The 21,157-nt window shown below is 37.4% G+C and overlaps 6 protein-coding genes across 6 annotated transcripts; 4 read left to right on the top strand and 2 right to left on the bottom strand.

The window, feature by feature from the left end:
- Window positions 1-132: 132 nt before the first annotated feature.
- Window positions 133-911, bottom strand: PSV08DRAFT_311825 (uncharacterized protein). The gene is made up of 2 exons (XM_014228043.2): window positions 841-911; window positions 133-779 (listed from the first exon to the last, which is right to left on the bottom strand). Exons 1-2 carry the CDS (start codon window positions 865-867, stop codon window positions 228-230), a joined length of 579 nt encoding a protein of 192 aa, XP_014083518.1. The 5' UTR covers window positions 868-911; the 3' UTR covers window positions 133-227.
- Window positions 912-1,170: 259 nt separating this feature from the next.
- Window positions 1,171-2,291, top strand: PSV08DRAFT_363622 (uncharacterized protein). Its single transcript, XM_066093052.1, has 2 exons — window positions 1,171-1,351; window positions 1,409-2,291. The coding sequence occupies exon 2, from the start codon at window positions 1,509-1,511 to the stop codon at window positions 2,019-2,021; it is 513 nt and encodes a 170-aa protein (XP_065948765.1). The 5' UTR covers window positions 1,171-1,351; window positions 1,409-1,508; the 3' UTR covers window positions 2,022-2,291.
- Window positions 2,292-3,562: 1,271 nt separating this feature from the next.
- Window positions 3,563-4,319, top strand: PSV08DRAFT_311799 (uncharacterized protein). Its single transcript, XM_014228046.2, has 2 exons — window positions 3,563-4,008; window positions 4,064-4,319. The coding sequence occupies exons 1-2, from the start codon at window positions 3,694-3,696 to the stop codon at window positions 4,100-4,102; spliced, it is 354 nt and encodes a 117-aa protein (XP_014083521.1). The 5' UTR covers window positions 3,563-3,693; the 3' UTR covers window positions 4,103-4,319.
- A 1,353-nt stretch (window positions 4,320-5,672) lies between these two features.
- PSV08DRAFT_372364 (uncharacterized protein) lies at window positions 5,673-8,231 on the bottom strand (the record flags this gene model as incomplete). The annotated part of the gene is made up of 3 exons (XM_014228047.1): window positions 5,673-6,062; window positions 6,135-6,428; window positions 7,188-8,231. 3 exons carry the CDS (start codon window positions 8,229-8,231, stop codon window positions 5,673-5,675), a joined length of 1,728 nt encoding a protein of 575 aa, XP_014083522.1.
- Window positions 8,232-9,306: 1,075 nt separating this feature from the next.
- PSV08DRAFT_353224 (uncharacterized protein) lies at window positions 9,307-10,053 on the top strand (the record flags this gene model as incomplete). The annotated part of the gene is given in 2 exon segments (XM_066092858.1): window positions 9,307-9,357; window positions 9,376-10,053. 2 exon segments carry the CDS (start codon window positions 9,307-9,309, stop codon window positions 10,051-10,053), a joined length of 729 nt encoding a protein of 242 aa, XP_065948764.1.
- Window positions 10,054-11,246: 1,193 nt separating this feature from the next.
- On the top strand, window positions 11,247-11,420 carry PSV08DRAFT_353223 (uncharacterized protein; the record flags this gene model as incomplete). Its single annotated transcript, XM_014228049.2, has 1 exon — window positions 11,247-11,420. One exon carries the CDS (start codon window positions 11,247-11,249, stop codon window positions 11,418-11,420), a length of 174 nt encoding a protein of 57 aa, XP_014083524.2.
- Window positions 11,421-21,157: the final 9,737 nt, after the last annotated feature.

The raw sequence follows: 21,157 nt of genomic DNA, 5'->3' as shown, positions 1-21,157 counted from the left end.
AGTTTGCGCTACATTGAATTCGAGATGTGCACATGCTATTGCAAGTTTTGTGAACGATGTCAATGCTTTTAGCATTCGTTCATCATGGGCATTGCCACTACAAAGCGTATCCGGTGCACACGTACAGATGTATCAGCTTAGTCACCCTGTTATTGACTCTGTTTTTTATTGGCCCTAATGCAACAAGACTGTACAAGTTAAGAAAGATTTGCCGCAACACCATCTCTTCACGCAGGTACGCAAATGCCCTTGGCTGGCGCCAATCGATCGCAATCCACATGCGAGTTGCCCTGCAACTCTAGCAATTCTTCCACAGTGATGTGGCTAGTTTGGGCAATAGCCCAGCACGTATCTCCTTGTTTAATCTGAATTTCATGACTGCCTTGACGACAATCGAGTGACTCTTTGGCAGGAGTTAGCGACGCGGCATCACCTGTATACAAGAGTTTGAACACCAGGATCAAAAAGACCAAGACGATGAGCGCGAATGGCAACATCATACGCACCGCATCCCTACTGTCCTTGCTTATCGCGTCTTGATGATGGTTGAATATTTCGTCAAAAGTGCGCGAGGGCCGCCCGTTGCGGTTGTCGAGAAGGTGGATGGACGCGGACCGCGAAGATTGCGATGACGATCGCGAGTCGACACGATGCATTTCGCCGTAACGATTTCCAGGCTCCGACTCGTATATGGTACCGTCTGCGTCACGAAAGGTGTAGGTTTGCGTGTCGGCATCGTAGCCTATGCGCTCAAAGCCACAGGGGAGGCGCTCGGCGTCCTGTTTTATTGTCAGTTGCGGGGCGACAGTGGAATGCTCGAGGGGCTTGTTAGTGGCTTACACTGTCCATGTCGGTCCATCGGCCCATTATGAATTGCACCAGGCTGTAGTTAGGGGATGAGTTAGTTATGAGATAAAAGGAGCTGTCGTGCAGCAGGCGTGCTGTGACTACAAGGCAGCCGAGCAACAGTGGGCTGTGTCTCCCAAAGTCAGGTGTGAGGCGTGCTGCGCGCATACATGCGGCAGATCAGTGTAAGCTGAGGCGTGGCTGCCAATGACGCGCGGTGAGGCAATCAGTACTAGCTGCTAGCATACCAGAGTGCACGAGTCATGGGTGCACGTGATGGGCTAGGCAGCCCTGCCACCCATCTCTCCATCTCTCCATTACTACATCATAAGATCAAACATGGCTGCAAAGGCAACACTTGCAGCAGACAGAGCACTCTGCTATCCCACATCTGTTGCTCATCAAGACACTGCTCGGCTTGCTGTCCAAGCCCGCAGCATTGACTTGCTGTCTTCGCAAAGCTCATCATCTCGAGACATACCATCACATGTCGGTACTTCCCAACGTAAGAACAGCATAGACACAGCCCTTGGGAAAGTGCAGAGAGCTGACAGTTGAGCAGTACTACAAGCACTCCAACAACCTTGAGCACAACCAACATAGCTAACACCAACTACGTCATTCTCTCAAACCACAGTCGCACTACCTCTTCATGCTTAACCATGAGCGGCACGAAGCCGGCTGCCAACCTACTCGACAACATTTCCGGCTTGCTGTATGTCGGCCTGTCGTTAGATGCGTATTTAGCAAGCGCGTTAGGCTCCACTTTTGCTTGCTTCAGCCAACTCGTTGTGCACGTATCGCTGCACCGCTGGCTGCACTTCTGCCTTCTACTTGCGTCCATGTGCTTTCAAGACACTCGTTGTTCTGCTTGTTCTTTGAAGGTACAATCGTTTTCGTTATTCTTGCTGTTCAAACGTATAGCAGGATCAATGACTGAAGACTCGTTTCACGATCGTCATGTCCACTTTAGGTCGATAAGAAGCGACGTAAGCGAAGGTCGACTCCATCTTATCATGCAGTCTAATGTTTTTGGGCACCTCATGTCTCAGCTTTTCCCATTCCTTATCGGTTTTTTCTTGTTCGCCAACAGCTGTCGGATATTACCTCCGCGGCCAATCAGTTTGTACTTTTGCTACATTGCATTTCATTACTTCTTCGGATCCAATCGGTGAGCATAGGATACACACACTTGGATGAATCTCCGGGGAGCGGAACTGAAGAATATAAGCCAGGTTCAAGAGGGAGAAGGGCTTTGCCGTATTATGGCGTTTGCTTCCAGATCCCGAGGAGATGAAACAGTGAGTACCACCATAATAGCCAAACTGTAGCAGATTTTGGAGCTTTGAAGGAGTCTTCATCATTTCTGTGCTCCAGATTTGCTTCTAGGGACATTTTCCATGTTAGGAATGGCAGCAATATCGTGGCTACAAGCTGCATCGTGATACCCAAGCAAAGGACTTTGCTATCGGGCCGAAGCCGGTAATTGACTGCGCTAATGCATTGTGCTTATTTCCTGTGTTCTGTTCGCCTGTTGATTGCTTCTTTTTTATCGGCATTGCTTTTCGTCTGCTTTTTATTTCTGGAAACCCGGCTAGCTCCTGTTCCCGGCATGGCGACCAGTCTGAAAGCGCATATATACATTTGATTTTGTAAGTGCAAGGCATTGTGGCATTGTGTAGGTTGTACGGCAATGCTGTTTCCCAAAGTTGCTACAGTAGTGGCGCGTGTGTGATCGTGGCTAAGGCTGGACTGCAAATGGCTAACAGCCATGAGCGAACCCGACAATGGCGACAGAGCGTAAACTAACCAGTGACAGAATACTTTCAAATTCAAAGTGTGCTTTTCCCATTTGACCGGTTCGAAAGCAGATTACCTGGATAGCACCCCTGCAGGAGGAGCCGCTTGAATTCCGAATGCGTGATAGCAGCGCAGGCGTGTCGATGATACTGTTGAGAAGTGGTACGTACTCGGTACAGGCCTGCACAGATTCCCATGACGCACACCGTCTACCCCAACATCCTAATGCGTACGGGAACCGACGTTTTGGTGATCAGGTTCAACGCTCTGTTGAGTACTTTCTTTTCTCGTGGCGTGGTCGAGCTTTCGTACAAAGCTTGGCGTGATGCTGAATGGGGTTTAGGCTTACCGGTGTGTCCCAATTAGGTGCAAGTTGTGAATACGTAGCAGTTAAAGAGCCATAGCGCTCGCTAGCGTAGATCGTGATCAATCCACCGCGGAAAGACAATGATTAACCTCTCGTTACAATGTTCCTTTACTAGGTCGCGTTTCCGAACTTGTACTATGGTTAGCCATCGAAGACAGTGTGCCTTTTGAACGCCTAGTCATGTGTCACATGAGGTGAACAAATCCAGAGCGGGGTGTGTGTCAATAGTATTTCATTCCTTGTGTGTCCTGGAAACGTTGTCAACCATGTCCATGGCTTAGCCGATTCTACTAGCTAAAACGTATGTTTTTCATGATGCACAGGCCCCAAGAACACCTAGAGCACGCTCGGTCCTGAACCCTTGGTTAATGTCCCTTTGCCTTGTGTTGTTTGGTTTGTGCTTTTATGCTGTACTGTAGCTTTGCGGACTAGCGTCCGCTTGAATGGAACCTCCTGAGTCCCATCAGTCGATCGTGTCCTATCTGATCTGGATCTGTCTTCTCTTGATCGCATATATAAATCTCCAGTTCCCGCTACCTAAACATGAACATCCCATCATCAGCTTCTTCATCAATCACAACCACAAACACTACCACAACCACTTTCGTACTCATCTTCATACTACAATTTTTTTCGGTTTTGTCTTTCCTCCAATACCAACTCGTTGAATTACTTTCAAGATGCTCGCCAAGGTTATCTTCCTCACTCTCGTGGCTGTCGCCGCCGCTGCCCCGCAGAACCCCACCCACAAGAACGACGCAGAGGCCATCAAAAACCAGTGTGGTGGCGACGCCGAAGTCTACTGCTGCAACAACGAGACCGCCGAGAAGGCAACCAATCCAAAGTCCGTTTTTCCCATCGATGCCGACGTTGCCGACCTGCAGAACCTTCTTGGACAGTGCAACGATGTCACTGTTGCTATTTTCCGCAACCTTGTTCCTCTCAACAGGATGTGCTCTCAGCAGGCAGTTTGCTGCAACAAGACTGAGCAGACGGTAAGAAAATCTTTCCAGCATCGTTTTTTCATTTTTGCTAACATGAACATTAAAGGGTGTTGTCAACATCGCCTGCAACCCGATCCACATCTAAATACATACTACCGCTACTACAGCGACATGTTGTTTAGTATGTAGATCATGATATTACTTATGGTAGTGGTAAAGAACAGGTCTCTGATTACAACGTTTGTCCTTGTATCCAGAGCTTCATCCTCTTCCTACTATCTCTATATTCTATTTCCTTTTAATTCAGACTCTTAGAGTACCCTAGACTATACACTAAAAACCCAAATGAATTTTTTTTCTACGCTATACATGTCTTGTTCGTTCAAGTGATGACTGATTGGTTACAATTGACATTCATCTGAAGCGAGTTTTGTAATAACAGATGTACAAACTCTCAGAATGAAGGCATAGACGGCCCAAACCCTAATGCTGCCTCACATTATGGGAATATCTCTTCTCCTGGGGACGCACTTTAGCACTGTTTTTATCTGTTTTGTTCAGCCTTACTGCGTGATGGATTTTCGTTTAATCTTACATTGCCCGAGGGGTATATAAAAACATCAGCAAATTGATCTTGAAAAAAGTATTAATTGCTGTAGTAAAAGTCGAGCAAAGAGTGAAGCTATAGTACAAGAATAAATGGGCTATGGAAGATCTGGACATAGTCTCCAAGAAGACTTAGGTCATTGTGTTCTAGAAAAAAGTTGCATTTACATTAACCATGGCTTTTCTACGATGAACGAGTGTAAGAGAACATATCAGTGACCTACTGTGTATGGTTTCGGCGCTAATCTGAAGGAGCCGTTCATGTTCTCAGACTGCCGCCGGTAATGATCCGCGATCAATCGTATCATTGGAAACAATTGCTGCAAGAGAGCCCGCATTTTATCTTCCGTCATCGATGCGATATTGGAGGTCAACTGGAATGTCAAGTAATCGCCGCTATGGTACGTAATCATGTGCAACAATAGGAGCTCTATGAAACTATATGGGTTTTCTACCTAGCCGAGGCGGCCTTACTATCCGTTAAGGACGATTTTAGGACGCTCTTCGAGATTCTAGTGTTAAATAACAGAATTATAGCATGACCCAGCAGGCTAATTAGTACAGTTCTTAAAGATCTCCTTTTAGCCAAGCGAGTCAGTTTCGCCTAGACTAATAAACTGTTTGTGAATAGATTGCAACAGCTGCGACAGGCTTTAACCAGCGGGAAGCTAGGCGCGGACAGGTATTAGGTCGATGTATGGCACATACAAAGACTCTACTCTAAACAGCTTAGCATTGCGACCAGCAACTACGTGCCCAAACACAACGTTTAATTTGCCTATTAGATTGTATAGTAGTATAGCCTAAGCGGCACTAAGAAGTAAAGCTATAGTGATGTTTCCTAATAGCTGAGGGGCGGGAATAGACATCCTAACCCGCACGGTGCTCGTGCCAGATGCGTTGAGGGAGGCGACTGTAAGCTGCGATCCCTAGAGGAGTGTCTTCCAGTAGCTTATCAAGGTGTTTCTCACCAACTAGCTATATAACAAATAGGTGGCAAATGTAAGACCAACAGGTACCTTGACTGGGTGATACAAATCTGCAAAAGTCTTTAATAAGATCGCAATGCTCGTTCCGTCATACTGGGTATGGGATAGCCTTATCACTATTCAACGTCTGTCTGACTCATGCTGGTCGAGAATGAAACATGTCGGGCACTGGTCCTGCTTCAGTGTTTCTGTGTCACGTTCGCAAACCGCCTTGAATTCCGCTTCAAGTCTAACAGTCTGGAAGGGCGTGTCGAAATCGTTCGGTCGCAGAACGACTTGCCACCACTCTTGTTGAAGATACAAGAAGACCAAGCGCATGATCGGGTAACGATCCAACAAGGCCTTACACGTGCGAGTAACATCGGCGGAAGTGACTTGATGACTGAGCTCAAGCCAAGAGTAGTGCACTGTGTGGGCAGGACTTTGAGCCGTGATGGTCGAAACCCAGTCGTTCTGGAAGCTTGTAAGAGGAAGCATATCCGAGAGGGTTTCCGGGTGAACGGTATCCAGCTGACTGTGTAGATTTTCCTTTTAGCCAGGGCAGAGACAAGAAAATGGCTGAGCGGCCGGCATCTCGTTCACCAGCATGGCAGAGTCTTCATTAGCCCAAGATACAGCAAGATCACTCAATTTCGGGTTATTGAAAACATGAGCCATCGTCAAGCCGGCACCATCCCGCCCAGCTGCGCCGACCAGGCGCATTGCTACCATGGAGTCGCCGCCGAGCTGAAAAAAGCCGTCATCGCGCCCGATACTGTGAGATGGAAGATCAAGCACCTCAGCCCAAAGATTTTGTAGCTGCTTCTCGCCCTTTGTACGTGGCGCTTGCCTCTTTCCCTGACCTACAGTTCGCAACGCTGCCAGCTCCTGCGCTGTCTACTGGGCACCCATCAACTGTAACTGCCGCCGGTCTGTCTTGCGAGAACCAATTATAGGCAACGCTTTCAGTAGCAAAAAGACACTTAGCACAATATCATGCGGAAGCGTAGTCTCTAGTATAGTTCAAATGGCATGCGCCGCCGCCTGGACAGTAGCGCTAGAGTTATGGCCATTAACCTAATCAGCTACAACGAAACAAGCTAACATAGGCATCTCGACTCCGCTGCTGTCACACGGCTTTGCCAGCTCAACTACGATTTCCTTTGCAGGCCCGCAGGCGAGTCAGGCCTGATGCTCAATCTCCACAAGTTCAATCCGCTGGCCGTGAAGTTTGACCTGAGTATCCTTTCGCCCCAGCAACTGCAGTGTTCCATCTGCTTGATAATGGCCTGAATCTCCAGTCTTGTAGAATCTCATAATGTCCGTTGCCGCCCCAAAAATGAAACGCCAGGACGGGGTTTGGACGAAGGCAGCTGCAGTGCCTTTGGGCTCGTTGATGTACTCACGCCCAATGGTCGGACCCTCGACACGGATTTCACCAGTCGCGCCAAGGGGAGCGAGCTTATTACAATCACCCAATGAGACGATCTAGTATCTTCCAGTTGCGGCTTTCCCCTCATCCCTTGTGGTCGAACTTGGGTGAAGCCTCGCAGACCCCATCATGCCAGACGTCTCGGTGCTCCCGTAGGTCTGGCGGAGGTGCAAATGTGTCGCCCATTGGCTGATTTGAAATATTCTGATTGTTTCATCACCGACACAAATGGTTCGAAGAGTTGGAACGGAAGCTATGTTGATGGTGCTGAGGATTGTAGAAGTCATGAATGACCAGTTGGCACTCAGCTTCACAATTGCTTGCGCAAAACCTTCCCGACGTTGTTGTTCTGAGGGAACGCAAACACAACCTCCGGTAACTAAAGCCAATAATGTCTCAGCAAGAGATCCAGCAAAGCTGTAGGCTGTGAATTGGAGTGTTCGGGTATTGCGATTGATTCCCAATGCAGGCACATGAGTGACGACGGTCGAGCAGGAGGACCTGTGTTCCATCCTGCAGGCTTTGGGCTCACCAGTGCTACCTGAAGTGAAGACTACATAGACTGTGTGATGAGGATGTACTGCAACATGTGGAGGGCAAGTAGAAAGAGGAAGTTGGACCACAGATTCACTGTTCAGCACAAGAGCAGTCGAAACAACCTGCAGGGCGTGGAGTGCAGTGTGGCAGGACCGCGAGGCGACTGCAACCGTGGCATGGACCTTGGAGCAGAGCATTGCCAGACGGACAGCGCGCAGAAGCGGGTCGAGCAGCAAAAAGGCGCCGCCAGCCTTGAGGACTGCTAGTATCGCGACAGTAGTCCACATGGATTTCTCAAAGTATAGCGGGACGACCATTTCAGGAATAACACCTTGATCAACCAGGTAGTGAGCCAGTCGATTAGACAGAGAATCCAGCTCGCCATATGTAAGCTCTCCGTCCCAGGCATAGATGGCTAACGCTTCTGGGCGGGTGCGCGCCGGGTCGGCAAAGACGCCGTGAATGCAGCGCTCTACCGGTACTGGAACCTCGTGATTCCACTCCCAAAGCTGTTTGGAGTCGACCGGAGTCAGCAGATTGACATGTCCCACGGCGGTGTCCTTGTCAGCGGCAGTCAGCTGCTGCATGGCATGATCGAACTGGGCAAGCATCTTCTCTACCAGCCACGGCTCTACTACGCTCGAGTTAAAGCTGGCTACGACACGCAACCTGTCTTGTTCGAGGAGGTATTGTAGCTCAGGTGCATAAGGAGTGTCATGGGGTGCAGGCATAACTGGCATCAGCGCTCAGAGAGGCAATTTAGTCGAGGCTAATGTGTGCATATGACACCATGTCGATAGCCTGTTGGAGTATGGCAGCTAGATAGTCACTTATCGTCTGGCTGTTCGTCACTGGGACCTTCAGCGGCAGCCATTGCCGGCGCTGTGTGGCAACGCCGCCAACACCAAAGACAGCTTCATCCACATTAGTATAGCGGGTGGCTAGAAGAGTACATGCGGTACGGATGAGTGTCGATGCTGATGCATCGGCATCTGAAATGGCCTGAGATGATTGCAGTGGTGTTGGTGGTGTAACGTCAGCCGTACCCGTGATGAGACGATGTGGGAGTGGGTGCTGCTGTATTAAGGCGTGAGCATCGAAACATAATTTAGCCTCATCGCCCTTCTTGGACAACACAACAAGTACGTACACGGCTGCTCGTAATGTCTGCTCTAGGGGGAAGTTGGTGAATAGGATCCACGTCAAGAGTCCTTCCGCTACGTGGCTTGGGCGTTAACTTGCTGTCAAGTTTCCTTCTCTAGTTCACAGTATAAGTGAGTATAATTTGCCAATTGCCTTTGCGTTGCAGCGCCCTCTCCAGCCGACGCCTTGGCCTTTGCCATCTCAATTAGCACTCCCAGGCAATGCTACGGCCGAGCATCCTTCACACTAGTCCGCTAGCGGCGCAGTAGTAACGTCTGACATCCCCCTTGGCTCGTCCAATAACGATCCAAGTGGCTATCGCTGGACGAATTCCCCGCTGTTGACTGCTTCCTCGACTCTACGGCGTGAAAGACATGGCTTGGTTTGATTTGCTTGTCGAGAACCGTGCCTCACAATACGCGACATTCGTTCAAATTGCCAAGGCAAGTTGGCATCATCAATCGCTGTACCCTTGCGGCTCAGGCTGGCGCCTTGAGCTTGCTGTTGTGCTGCTTGATGCTGCCCTTGGCACGAGGTACTAAACCAGACCAACCGCCCATGTCTCGGGGCCAAACGCTCTATTCTATTATCACAGACACTCGCCCAGACGTTTTGAATCCTTCAGTCTCACCTGATTGGCTGTTAAGGCTACCACCTAGCAACATGGCCGCTGCATCATCTGCTACCGTCACTCTAATCACTCGCCCAAACCTGGTAAGTTTCTGTGAATAGTGCGAGCAAAAGCCCCGTATTTTAATCTTCAACCTCACAGGTATTGGGCGCAGCTTTCTTGAGGCCATTGTAGCCCGGCCAAACAACATTGTGATTGCGTGTGTCCGAGACCCCTCCTCCAATATATCACAGCGCCTTCTTTCTCTCCCCAAGGGCAAGGGCTCCCAAGTAAAACTAGTCAAACTTGATTCTGCGGTCGATAATGACCCCGCCAGTGCCATTGAGTTACTCAGGTCGGACGGTGTAGAATATATTGACCGTGTCATTGCCAATGCTGGCATTGGCGATGTCAACAAGCCGCCCCTGGACATCGACTTCAACGACATCAAGAGGCACATGCAAGTCAACTTCTACGGTGTATTTGCCCTCGTCAAGGCCGCAGTGCCGCTCCTACAGCAGGCCAAGGACCCAAAGGGCCCCAAGATGATTTTTGTCGGATCAGGCGTTGCCAGCTTTGCAAAGAGCCGAGAGTTCGCCGGCCCCTGGTTCTGCTATGGTGTCACCAAGACTGCTGTCGATTATACCGCATCCCAGCTCCATCTTGAGAATAAGTGGCTGACCAGCGTCGCCCTCTCGCCTGGCTGGGTCCGTACAAGCTGTTCAACGCGACCGCTGTCGCCATTCCGGCATCCAGTGGACCCGCAGTGCTTTTTGATGGTTTCTCCATTGAAGGTGTGAGCAAGACACCTGTAGATTCGACCGCCATGTCGTGGAGAAACGACCAGATTCTCTTGTAAGTTGCCCCTTGTCGCCAAGGCTGCTTGGCACACGAAATGGGCACGGGAAAACTAACCATGAACGCAGGACTTCCGTCATCTGCTACAAGTCCGACAAGACACTAGACTAAGCTGCAGAGAAGCCCAGCTCCGACATTCGGGACATTCTTCAGCGAACGTCGAGCCACGACGAGATGCGGACGTACGTCAACTACGCATTCGGTAATGAGACGTTTGTAGAACTGTATGGATCTGAGCAGCAAATTGCAAGGTTACCAGGGTTAAAGTGCGAATATGACCCAGACAACATGTTCCTCTTCTTTGGGCCGCCGGGTGGGTTCCAGCTATAGGAGAGTGGGGGAATATTTTGGTCTTGTCCATTGATGTGTTCATCTGTTAATTTTGGTGTATTCATTGTGCGTTGCTTGGCATTAGACTGCAATATAGATAATTGAGCAATACAGCTAGCGCGTCACTCACAAGATTGCCTGGTAGTGAAACACCTACTATCTGTTCCTGGAAAGCAAAGTTTCGTTGTACCGACACGGGAGACTGGCCGTGTGTGCCCTGAGCAGCTATTCGTAGAAGCTGTGTGTGGAAAGTGATGTGTTGCTGATTGATACGAGTCTACGTATCTAGATGGCTGTTCATGTGCACTTGGACGTCTCCAAGCCATGATGCTGTCCGATGGGCGTTTCGTCTCGAGATGGCGTGAGAGTGTTGCGTGTACTAGTCGAGCGGCTTGACGCATGGGCGCAAGGCTGAGACTCGCGTGCTGAGAAATGCCCGGTTGCGTAGTAGTACTATTAGCGGGTACAGTCTACCCACCGTATGTGTACATACTTGGTGTACTACACTCGACCGCGCCAATGTCGGGCCCGACTTGTACATGGCGGCACTACCACTCTGGCCAGCCGTGGCGGGCCCAAGGGGTAGACGCCTGGCTGGACCACTCTTGCTCGGCCAGTCTCACAATCGTCGTGGAGCAGAAAGCGCCCATGGACTGAGCTGCCACGGCGAGTCCGCGCTGTTCCCATCTACGCACAGTGGCTTCGATTCATTCTTGTAAGACGCCTTCACTCCCTCCTGCATGTATAGTGGGATACGGCCAATGTCTATTCCAACGGCGAGTCTGAACGCATCATAGCCGAAGCCATGCGTCTGTATCAGATTCCGCTACGCAAGCTTGTCTTGATGACCAAGTGCTACTGCGTCGTGTGCGATGAAGAAGCCTTTGGCTCCAACGCCGGAGTCACGATGCATCAGGACCTCTCCCTGCAAAGCAAAAACTATATGAACCAGAGTGTTGAGGCGCGTCCGCCGTCGTGAATCACGGCCTCCTCATCGCCACAATCAAGCACGCTAACTCGACAATCCGTACAGCAAGGCCTCTCGCGAACCGCCATCTTCCAGGCTGTCGAGGCGCAAGATCTCTATAAGACGCCTTGCTGCTACTCTATAAACATGTCATGTGGCTATCTACGAGTTAAGTTCAAACTTTCTTTACGACGGTAAGCGCTTCGTGCTACAGAGGAGCGTGACACGACAAAACTTTGTAGACTAAGTGCTAGAAGAGGCCAAGATGCTGTCTATGCAAGAAGCAGACTGGGACACGTGTCGCAGCACGCTCGAGGGCCATTCCTCCAATGTCAGCGCGGTGGCCTTCTCGCCAGACGGGCAGCTAGTCGCGTCAGCATCTACAGTTGCTAGCGATTGTAGTTTCACCTCTGCTCACAGCTGCAACATCCTTTACGCCAACCTGAGAACAGGGATGGAACGGCGCAGGCAAGACTAGTCAGAATCAGTACCGGCAGTAGTATTACTCAGAGAACAATGGAAGAGCGTGGGACAACAATTAAACCTTTATTAGAATAGATATATATATAGGTCTTGTATAAAAGAAATTTAAAAATCTAATAAACAACTGTAAAAGGTAAATTTAATTTATACTTACTAATACAGATCTATATAAGATCTTATCTAGATGCTAGCTACAGTAGTAAATAGGTAAGTATAGAGTAGGGTAGAGTTGCTAAGACCTAGGTAGGTATAGGTATAGAGTCTTATATAAGTAGTAACCTAATTCTATATTAACTTATCTCTTAGTAACCTAACTCTACCTTTACTTATATTTTAGTAATTCTACCCTATATCTACTTAAGTTTTAATAACCTTACTCCTCTTAAATCTAACTTCTACTAAGACCTAAGTTAGTATAAAGTTAGATTTTTAATTATATAAAACTTTATATTTATTACTAAAATTTTATTCCTCTATTTGCTATATAGCATATTAGATTAATAATCTAAGAAGAGTAGAGTATTAGAGTAAACTTAAACCTACTAGAATTACGTATTAAAAAATTAACTTTATAGTTAAGGTACGTAATAAGAGGATTTAAGTAGACCTTTATAAGACTTTATAAAACTCTAAAAAATAAGTTAGTATTACTACTAAAGCCTCTTAATAGGCATATACTAAATAGATTAATTTCTATTAGGTATAATAACTTATATACGGTTATAATAAAGGTTGTAGCCTAGCAAACTATAGTTATAATAAGAGAATAAACTATAGTTATAATAAGAATATATAATATAAAGCGCTTCTATATATATATATTCGCTATATTATATCTTATTCAAGGTATAAATCTCTTATAACTTAATCTCCTCTTACTACTATATTAAGCTTTATTTTATAGCTACTATTAGAGGTATTTCTCTATAATAATCTAAATTTATAATACTAATAACTAATTAAAATTACTATTATAGCTTTAAAGTCTATATTAGCTTTTCTTTACTAGCTATCTAATAATATTAAATATAATCTTAGTTACTAAATAGTAGATAGGCTATATACGCTATATATTTTTTAGCTAGACTATACTATACTTATAAATCTAACTAGTATTTTTATTATAAATAAGTATATATATATTAATAATATTAATACTTATATAATCTATATAGTAAGTATATATATTATAGATAGATATAAATTAAGAATATTAGAAGTTACTTATTATTAGCTTAGTAGTAAAATTAACTTTATTAATAAGGCTATTAATATTAAAGAACTAATAACTAAGTAAAGAGAGTTTTTTAACAAGTAATAGAATAAAGAGAGTAATATATAGATAGAGTTAATTCTATAATTATTTAGTTAAAAACTAAGTATTTATAGCTAAAGATAAGAATAATATTATAAGCTTATTACTTATATAGATATATAATAGTATTAATAAGTAAGTATAATAGTTTTAATAACTAGAGCTAAGAATAAACGTATATAGTTACTAATTTAAATAATTATATAACTAGTTTGAATAAATTATAAAATTATATTTTATAAAATAGTTTCTAAATAGCTAGAGCTAATTATATTTAGATTATTTAAATATTTATAACTTATATTAAAGTATATTTATAATTTTATCTTAATATATATTTATATTTAAAAGAGTATATAATATAAATTTAAATATTTTAACCTATTTATATATTTCTACTTTTTTAAAAATTTTATTTATAGTAGTAAATTATTAGCTCTAGCATTCTAAAAACTATTTTATAAAATAAAATTTTAAGATTTATTAGAACTAGTTATATAATTATTTAAATTAGTAACTATATACATTTATTTATAGCTCTAGCTATTAAAACTATTATACTTACTTATTAATACTATTATATATCTATATAAGTAATAAGCTTATAATATTATTCTTATCTTTAACTATAAAAACTTAGTTTTTAACTAAAGAACTATAGAATTAACTCTATCTATATATTACTCTCTTTATTTAATATCTTATTAAAAAACTCTCTTTACTTAATTATTTATTCTTTAGTATTAATAGCCTTATTAATAAAGTTAATTTTACTACTAAGCTAATAATTAGTAACTTCTAATATTCTTAATTTATATCTATCTATAATATATATACTTACTATATAGATTATATAAGTATTAATATTATTAATATATATATATACTTATTTATAATTTAAATACTAATTAGATTTATAAGTATAGTATAGTCTAGCTAGAAAATATATAGCTTATATAGTTAATCTAATATTTAGTAACTAAGATTATATTTAATATTATAAAATAGCTAGTAAAAGAAAGCTAGTATAGACTTAAAAGCTATAATAGTAATTTTAAATAGTTAATAGTATTATAAATTTAGCTTATTATAAAGAAATACCTCTAATAGTATCTATAAAATAAAGCTTAATATAGTAGTAAGAGAAGATTAAGTTATAATAGATTTATACCTATAGAGAAGTAGTTACGCTTAAATAAAGTTACTCTATAGTAGAATAAAATTAAATTATCTATTAAGCTTAAGCTTTACTTTAGCTTAGCTTTTATCTTCTTATATTAGTAATAAAATACTTTAGCTCTATTCCTTAATAGCGTTTAAGTATAAGCCTATTAAGGTTTACTCTTAGTTTAGCCTCCTTTACTATTACTCTTTCTTACCTTAGCTTATCTATTAATAATAAATATAGGCTTAGCTATAATATACTCTCTAGGTAAGAAGACTTTAGCTATCTATTTAATTATAAGTAGTAAGGTTACGTAGTTATATAATATTTTTATTTTAATATCTATTTACTTAGTTATATACTAGCGCCTCTTACTTTTAGTTATATTCTAACTTTAGTACAGCGCCCTACCTTAACTATAATACTAACCTCTCTATTAATAATAGAGCTCTATTAGTAATTCTTAGAGCTCTACTATTATTATATTTTTTTTCTCTAGCTTCTAATAAGTCTATAGCTTACTATAGCGTCTACTATATCTCTATAGGCTTACTATTAGTTTTCTAAGTAAGTAAGTAGTTTATTTTAACTAAGAGTAAGCTTTACTAATAATTATCTTCTCTAAGCTCTTTATTTTAGATAGTTAACTATATCTCTATTAGCTTACTAAAATATTTTCAGCTATTATACTTTATTAGTAATAAAAAGTAGCTTATTAAAGAGAGTAATACTTATACTTAGTATAATAGCTCTAATAATAAGCTTATAATCTATTTAATAATAGGTTATAAGAAGAGAAAGTTCTTAGCTATAAGCTCTTAGCGTAGTATTAAGCGCCTACTAGTAACTCTATAAAGAAAGTATCATAGAGAGGATATAACACTTTCTTTATTAAAATAAAGAATAGCTTATATAAGAATTTTATAAGAATAGGATTAAATAATATATTACTAATATAGTAATTACGTAATTACTTACTAACGATTATAGAAAATCGATTAGTAATAGCTTAGTAATTAAGCTTAGTAAGTGCTTAGTAATTAGACTTGTAATCGCTAATTAATAAAGATAATAGTAGGTATAAGAAGTTATATTTATAGCTAGGTAACAATATAACTATAGAACTTAAGCTTCTTTTATAGAAAGCTTACGGACTAAAACTTTTAATTTCGTCTAATATAATAAAAACTTAATATAATTAGTAGTTATGTACTATTAACTACTCCTACTAATGAAATAACTAGTAGTTAACTACCGTGAACAGCTAACTTACTAGCAGTTAACTACTACTACTAGCTTATTTGTCGGTAGTTACTAACTACTAATTAACTATCTAGTAGTTAATTAGCTGTTAACCCCTCTTAATAACTTAGTTTATTAGTAGTTAACTACTACTAATAAGATAACTATTAGCAATCCAGCGTTAATACTAAGAAATTAGTAGTTAACTTCTACTTATTAATTTCTTAGTAGTTATCTTTTTATTAATAACAAGGTTATTAGTAGTTAACTACTATTAAATAAGGTTAACGGTAGTTAAGGAGAGTTGTTAAGTAGCTTATTAGTAATTAATAATAAGCTTAAAACAGCTAGTAAGAAATAGCTTAAAAATAATAAATAATAAATAAGTTATAGAAGTAATTACTAAGTTATTTATATAACGCTATACCTATTATAGCTTATTATAATAAATAAAATAATAGAAAAATTATTCTATAACTTATAAAAAGATATTAAAAGTATTACTAATAGTATAGATAAGAAAGCACGCCTATTATAAGAATTATATAAAGAACTAAGTAAGTAAATTACTTAGAGGAACTTTACAATATCTAAAGTAGTAAATAAGCTAAGGATTAAAAGACTAACCTTTAAGAAGAGGGATAAAGTTTTTCTAGTAAGATAGAACCTAAAAACTAGAAGATTATATAAGAAACTAGATAATCTATAAGTAGAACTATTTAAAATTCTAGAGAAAGTAGAACTAGTAAATTATAAACTATAGCTACTACTAAGTATAAAAGTATACTTTATATTCTATAAGAAGCTTTTAGAACTAGCACCCTAGAACGCTAAATAAGTAGAGAATATTAAATATAAGAATAATAAGTATATAGTTAAGGTAGTTAAGAACCTATAAAAAATTAGTTATTAGTAGAAATATTTAGTTAAGTAGTAAGAATAGCTAGATAGCTAGAATACTTAGAAACTAAAAGGAAATCTAATAAACTATAAGAAATTAATATAAGCGTATTATAGATAGTATTTAGAGAAGAAAAGAATAGATCTCTAATAGAGAGGAAATAATTAAGAAATAATAAATTAGAAGAATTAGCCTATAACTAGCCTAGGTTAGTTAATAGTTTAAATAGTGATAGTTTAGTTAATAGAGAGTCTATACTAAGGGCTAAGCTCCTCTTAGCCTTCTTTTTTATACGTTTCTAGAACTCTAGAATAATAAGATTATAATAAGTAAAAGAACGCTTCTAAGACTTTGCCTTTAGAAGTTCTACCTCTTACTAAGATAACTAAGCGTCTAGTTAAGTACGCTAAGCCTTTAGTTAAGTAACCTTAAGATTATTAAAATACTACTACTTAGGTAGTAGAAGTTACTACTTATTCTACTAGTAGCTTAGAGGTAGAAGTCTCTACCTTCTACTTATTTAGTAATAGACTTAGAGGTAGCTTATTAAAGATTCTAGTAAAGAGAGATAAATAAGAGATAAAAAGATATTACTAGAGGAGAGAGAATAGTTAAATTACCTTCCTAAGGTAGTACTATAGAATTTACTCTACTCTTCTCTACTTTCTATCTACTAGCTATTCTACTATTATTTATATTTATTATTTTAGATTTTAAAAGAGTCTTTTTAGTAGTATCTTACGTAATCTATAGCGTAATAGATAGATATTACTAGATAATAGTATAATAGCTTCTAGTAATAGATTAATTAATAAGTTTTAGTTAAAGATTAAGTACTTATTCTATTAGAGATTAGCTAGTAAGCTTATATCTCTAATATACCCTCTTAAGCTAGGTAGCTAAGATCTAATTAATCTACTAGTTTTAATTAGCTTATCTATTCTAATAAGCTTAGGATAATAGATTTAATTAATCTAATAAGTTAGATTATTTTAATAGATTAGATTAATAGATTAGTTTAATAGATTAGTTTAATCGATTAGTTTAATAGATTAGTCTAATAGATTAGTTTAATAGATTAGTTTAATATAATAGGCTAGATTAAGCTAATAAATATAATAGATTAACTAGATTTAATTATAATTAAAAATCTTACATCTTATTAGCGTTTATAGCTTTAGTAAGATAATTAGCTAGTAGCTAGTTAGTACTTTAGTATTATATTTAGATTTATTTATCCTTTACCTTTTTATAAATAAAGTAGTATTAAATATTAATATATTTTATTCTTACGTAGTAGGTAGGATTTTTAAATAGTTAAATTACGCTTTAGCTATTAGAGTATCTAGTAACAGTTCTATCTAATAATATATTAAATAGTAGTTTAATACTTTTAATAATCTAGTTTAGATAGATACTCTATTTTATAGCTTCGTAGTAAGCTATAAATTTAGCTTCTATACCTAATAACGCAACGGTTAGTTAGAGCTTTAATAGCTATAAAATTACGTAATAACTCTTATTTAACTAGAGTAAAAAGATATATTCTATAGTAGATCTGCAGGTATTAAAATTACCCCCCTAATCTATATTAGTAGATCTAATTAGCTTAATCTAATCTAATCCTATTAATATAGATTAATTAGTTTTAATAGAGCTTTCTTAAATATTAGAGCTAAGTTAATATAATAGTTTAATTTAGCTTAATTATAATAGGTATCTCTATAGGTAATTAAGGTTACTAAAATATTTAAGGCTTAGGTTAGCTATAAATCGTAATAGAAGATTAACTACGTAAGTAATATCTAGCTAAGAAAAGATAGATAAATAGATTAGTGCGCTAATTTGTAATAAAAATAGATTAATATCTTTTAGAGTCGCTATTTATTTATTTTTTATAAGCTTAGTACCTTATATTAAAGGTATTTTTATTAGCTTAACGTTTAACTTATTAAAATAAGTAAGTAGCTATTAGAGATAGCTTTCTTAGCTAATATATATTAATTAATTAGATTAATTAATTTAGATACCTAGGAATTTAGTTATATTACTAAGGTCTTTAATTTTAAGCTCTAATATATTAGATAGCTTATTAAATAGTTATTTTATTCTTTATTTGTCTAGTCTAAAAATAAGTAAATTCTCTACATAGGTTATAATTATTATTTTCTATTTTTAATAGATATAGGTAGCTATATTAATTAGTAAGGATTAAAAACCTAGTTAATAGAGTAAGCTTAATAGTGGTTTCTACTATTATTAACTAGCTTATTTAAGCCTATATAGAGCCTTATTAAGTAAATAAATATAGTTAGAATAATTTAAATTTAAAAGTCTCTCTAGTTATTTAATATAGATTATAGTATTAATAAGTAGATTTAGAAAAGCTTATTTTATATCCTAACTCTATATAGCTTAGCCTTAGGCTGTCGCAATTATAAGTAATAGATAGATAATATTAGGCCTTATAGTATTAGTAAACGTTTCTTAATAGTTAATACTAAACTCTTATTAAAAACCTTTAGCTACGGTAAAGGCTCTATTACTATAAAGTTTTCTAGTTCTAATAAAGTTATTAGACTAGATAAAGTACTATACGTACCTAAACTAGGCGTTAATTTACTAAGTTTAAGTGTAATAACTAGTAAAAACTTTAATATATCTTTTAATAAAGATAATAGTTTTATTTATAATAGTAACTTTATATTAATAGCTAAAGGTAGCTATATTAAAAGAATTAAAACCTTCTATACTTAACTTTCTAAAGATAGAACTAGTATAGCCTTGAATATAAATCTAGATAATAATTTAGATAATACTAGTCTTAATAATAATAATAATAGTTTAATAGACTTTAATAGTAGTAATAGTATAGATCTATTATATTATAGATTTAGGTATATTACTACTAAAGCTATTTAATATCTAGAAAATAATACTATAGGTGCTATTATTAATAAAGAAGACTTTAGTAATTCTAAAGCTAGCTTAGATAACTATACTATTTATATAGAATCTAAGCTAACTAAAAATAAAAGTACTATTCCTTCTACTAAAGTATTTAGTTATTTAAACTTAATCTATATAGATATAGGTAGACCTATTACGCCTAAAATGTTTAGAGAATCAAAATACTATATTACTTTTAGAGATAGTTATACTATATATTTAATAGTAAAACTATTAAAATCTAAAAAGGATATAGTAACTATTATATCTAAAACTATTAATAAACTAGAACTAGAAACTAGTAATAGTTTAGATAATAAAAGTCTTTTTAATAATAATAAAGTAAAAGCTATATAATTAGATAATAAATTTAAATCTAAAGAGTTGCTTAATTATTTAGAAGATAAAGGTATTAAAACTAGATTTTCTAGTCCTTATACTTCTAAATAAAATAAAGTAGTAAAGATTATTAATAGAATTTTAATTAATAAAGTAAGAGCTTTATTAATTAATTTTAATTTACCTAAATCTTTATAGGGAGAAGCTATTTTAATAGCTACTTACCTATATAATAGAACGCTAAATAGTTCTATCAATTTTAGAACTCCTTATTATTTAAAATATTAAACTAGGCCTAATATTAAAAATATTAAAATATTTAGTAGCTTAGCTTTTAATAAAAACCCTTTAATTTAGAGTAAAAAGCTAGATAAAAGAGCTTCTATGTTTTATTTAGTTAGATTTAAAAGTAATAATATATATAAATTATATAATCCTATTAATAATAGAGTAATTAACTCTAGGGATTATAAAATAATCAAAGGTTACTTCTTTAAACCTAAAAATTATTATAATATTAAAGATATCTATTCTAAGTTTAATAATAACTGAAATAATAATGAAGATATTAATAACTCTAAAGATAAGTTAAATAAACTATTTAAAAATACTAGTAGAGTTATTAAAAAGTTAAAAACCTTTAAAATAAAATAATAGAAGAAGACTATGGTTTACACGAACTAGGCTTGAATACTATAATAATAGAAGATAATAATAGTTATATTAAAATAAATAACTATATTAACTCTATTATTAATTCTAAATTAGATTATAAAAATCTTTATTATAATTCTATCTTAGAAACTATTCTTAATACTTTTATTAATAATAGCTTAATAGAACCTAAAAGCTTTAAAGAAGTACTAGAAAGAAAAGATAAAGATTTAGATATTAAAGCTATAAAAATAGAGGTAGACGATTTAATTAAATCTAATACTTAAGATTTAATTATTAAACCTACTATTAATGATAGAATTATTAAAGGTAGATAAGTTTTAAATAAGAAACTTAATCTAGATAATAGTATTAAGAAGTATAAGGCTAGATAGGTAGCTAAAGGTTTTTTATAATAATATAATATAAACTATAAAGAAACCTTTACTTCTACTAGTAAACCTAGTATTACTATATTATTATTATCTATTTTTTACTACTTAGATTAGGAAATCTATACTTAGGACGTTAAATAAGCGTTTCCTAATATAGAATTAGAAAATAATAATACTTTAGTATAACTACCTATAAGCTTAGAAGAATATATTCTTAATAAAGTATTATTTACTATTAAAGATAAATCTTTTTTAAAATATATTAAAAATATAATAGCTACTAAAGACTATAAAAATATAGTTTAT

The sequence above is a fragment of the Bipolaris maydis genome (assembly GCF_028858645.1).
Source record: "Bipolaris maydis strain C4 unplaced genomic scaffold PSV08scaffold_10, whole genome shotgun sequence".
Classification (NCBI taxonomy): domain Eukaryota; kingdom Fungi; phylum Ascomycota; class Dothideomycetes; order Pleosporales; family Pleosporaceae; genus Bipolaris; species Bipolaris maydis.
The sequence above is the reverse complement of the archived record's forward strand: the minus strand, read 5'-3'. Positions and strand labels throughout refer to the sequence as shown.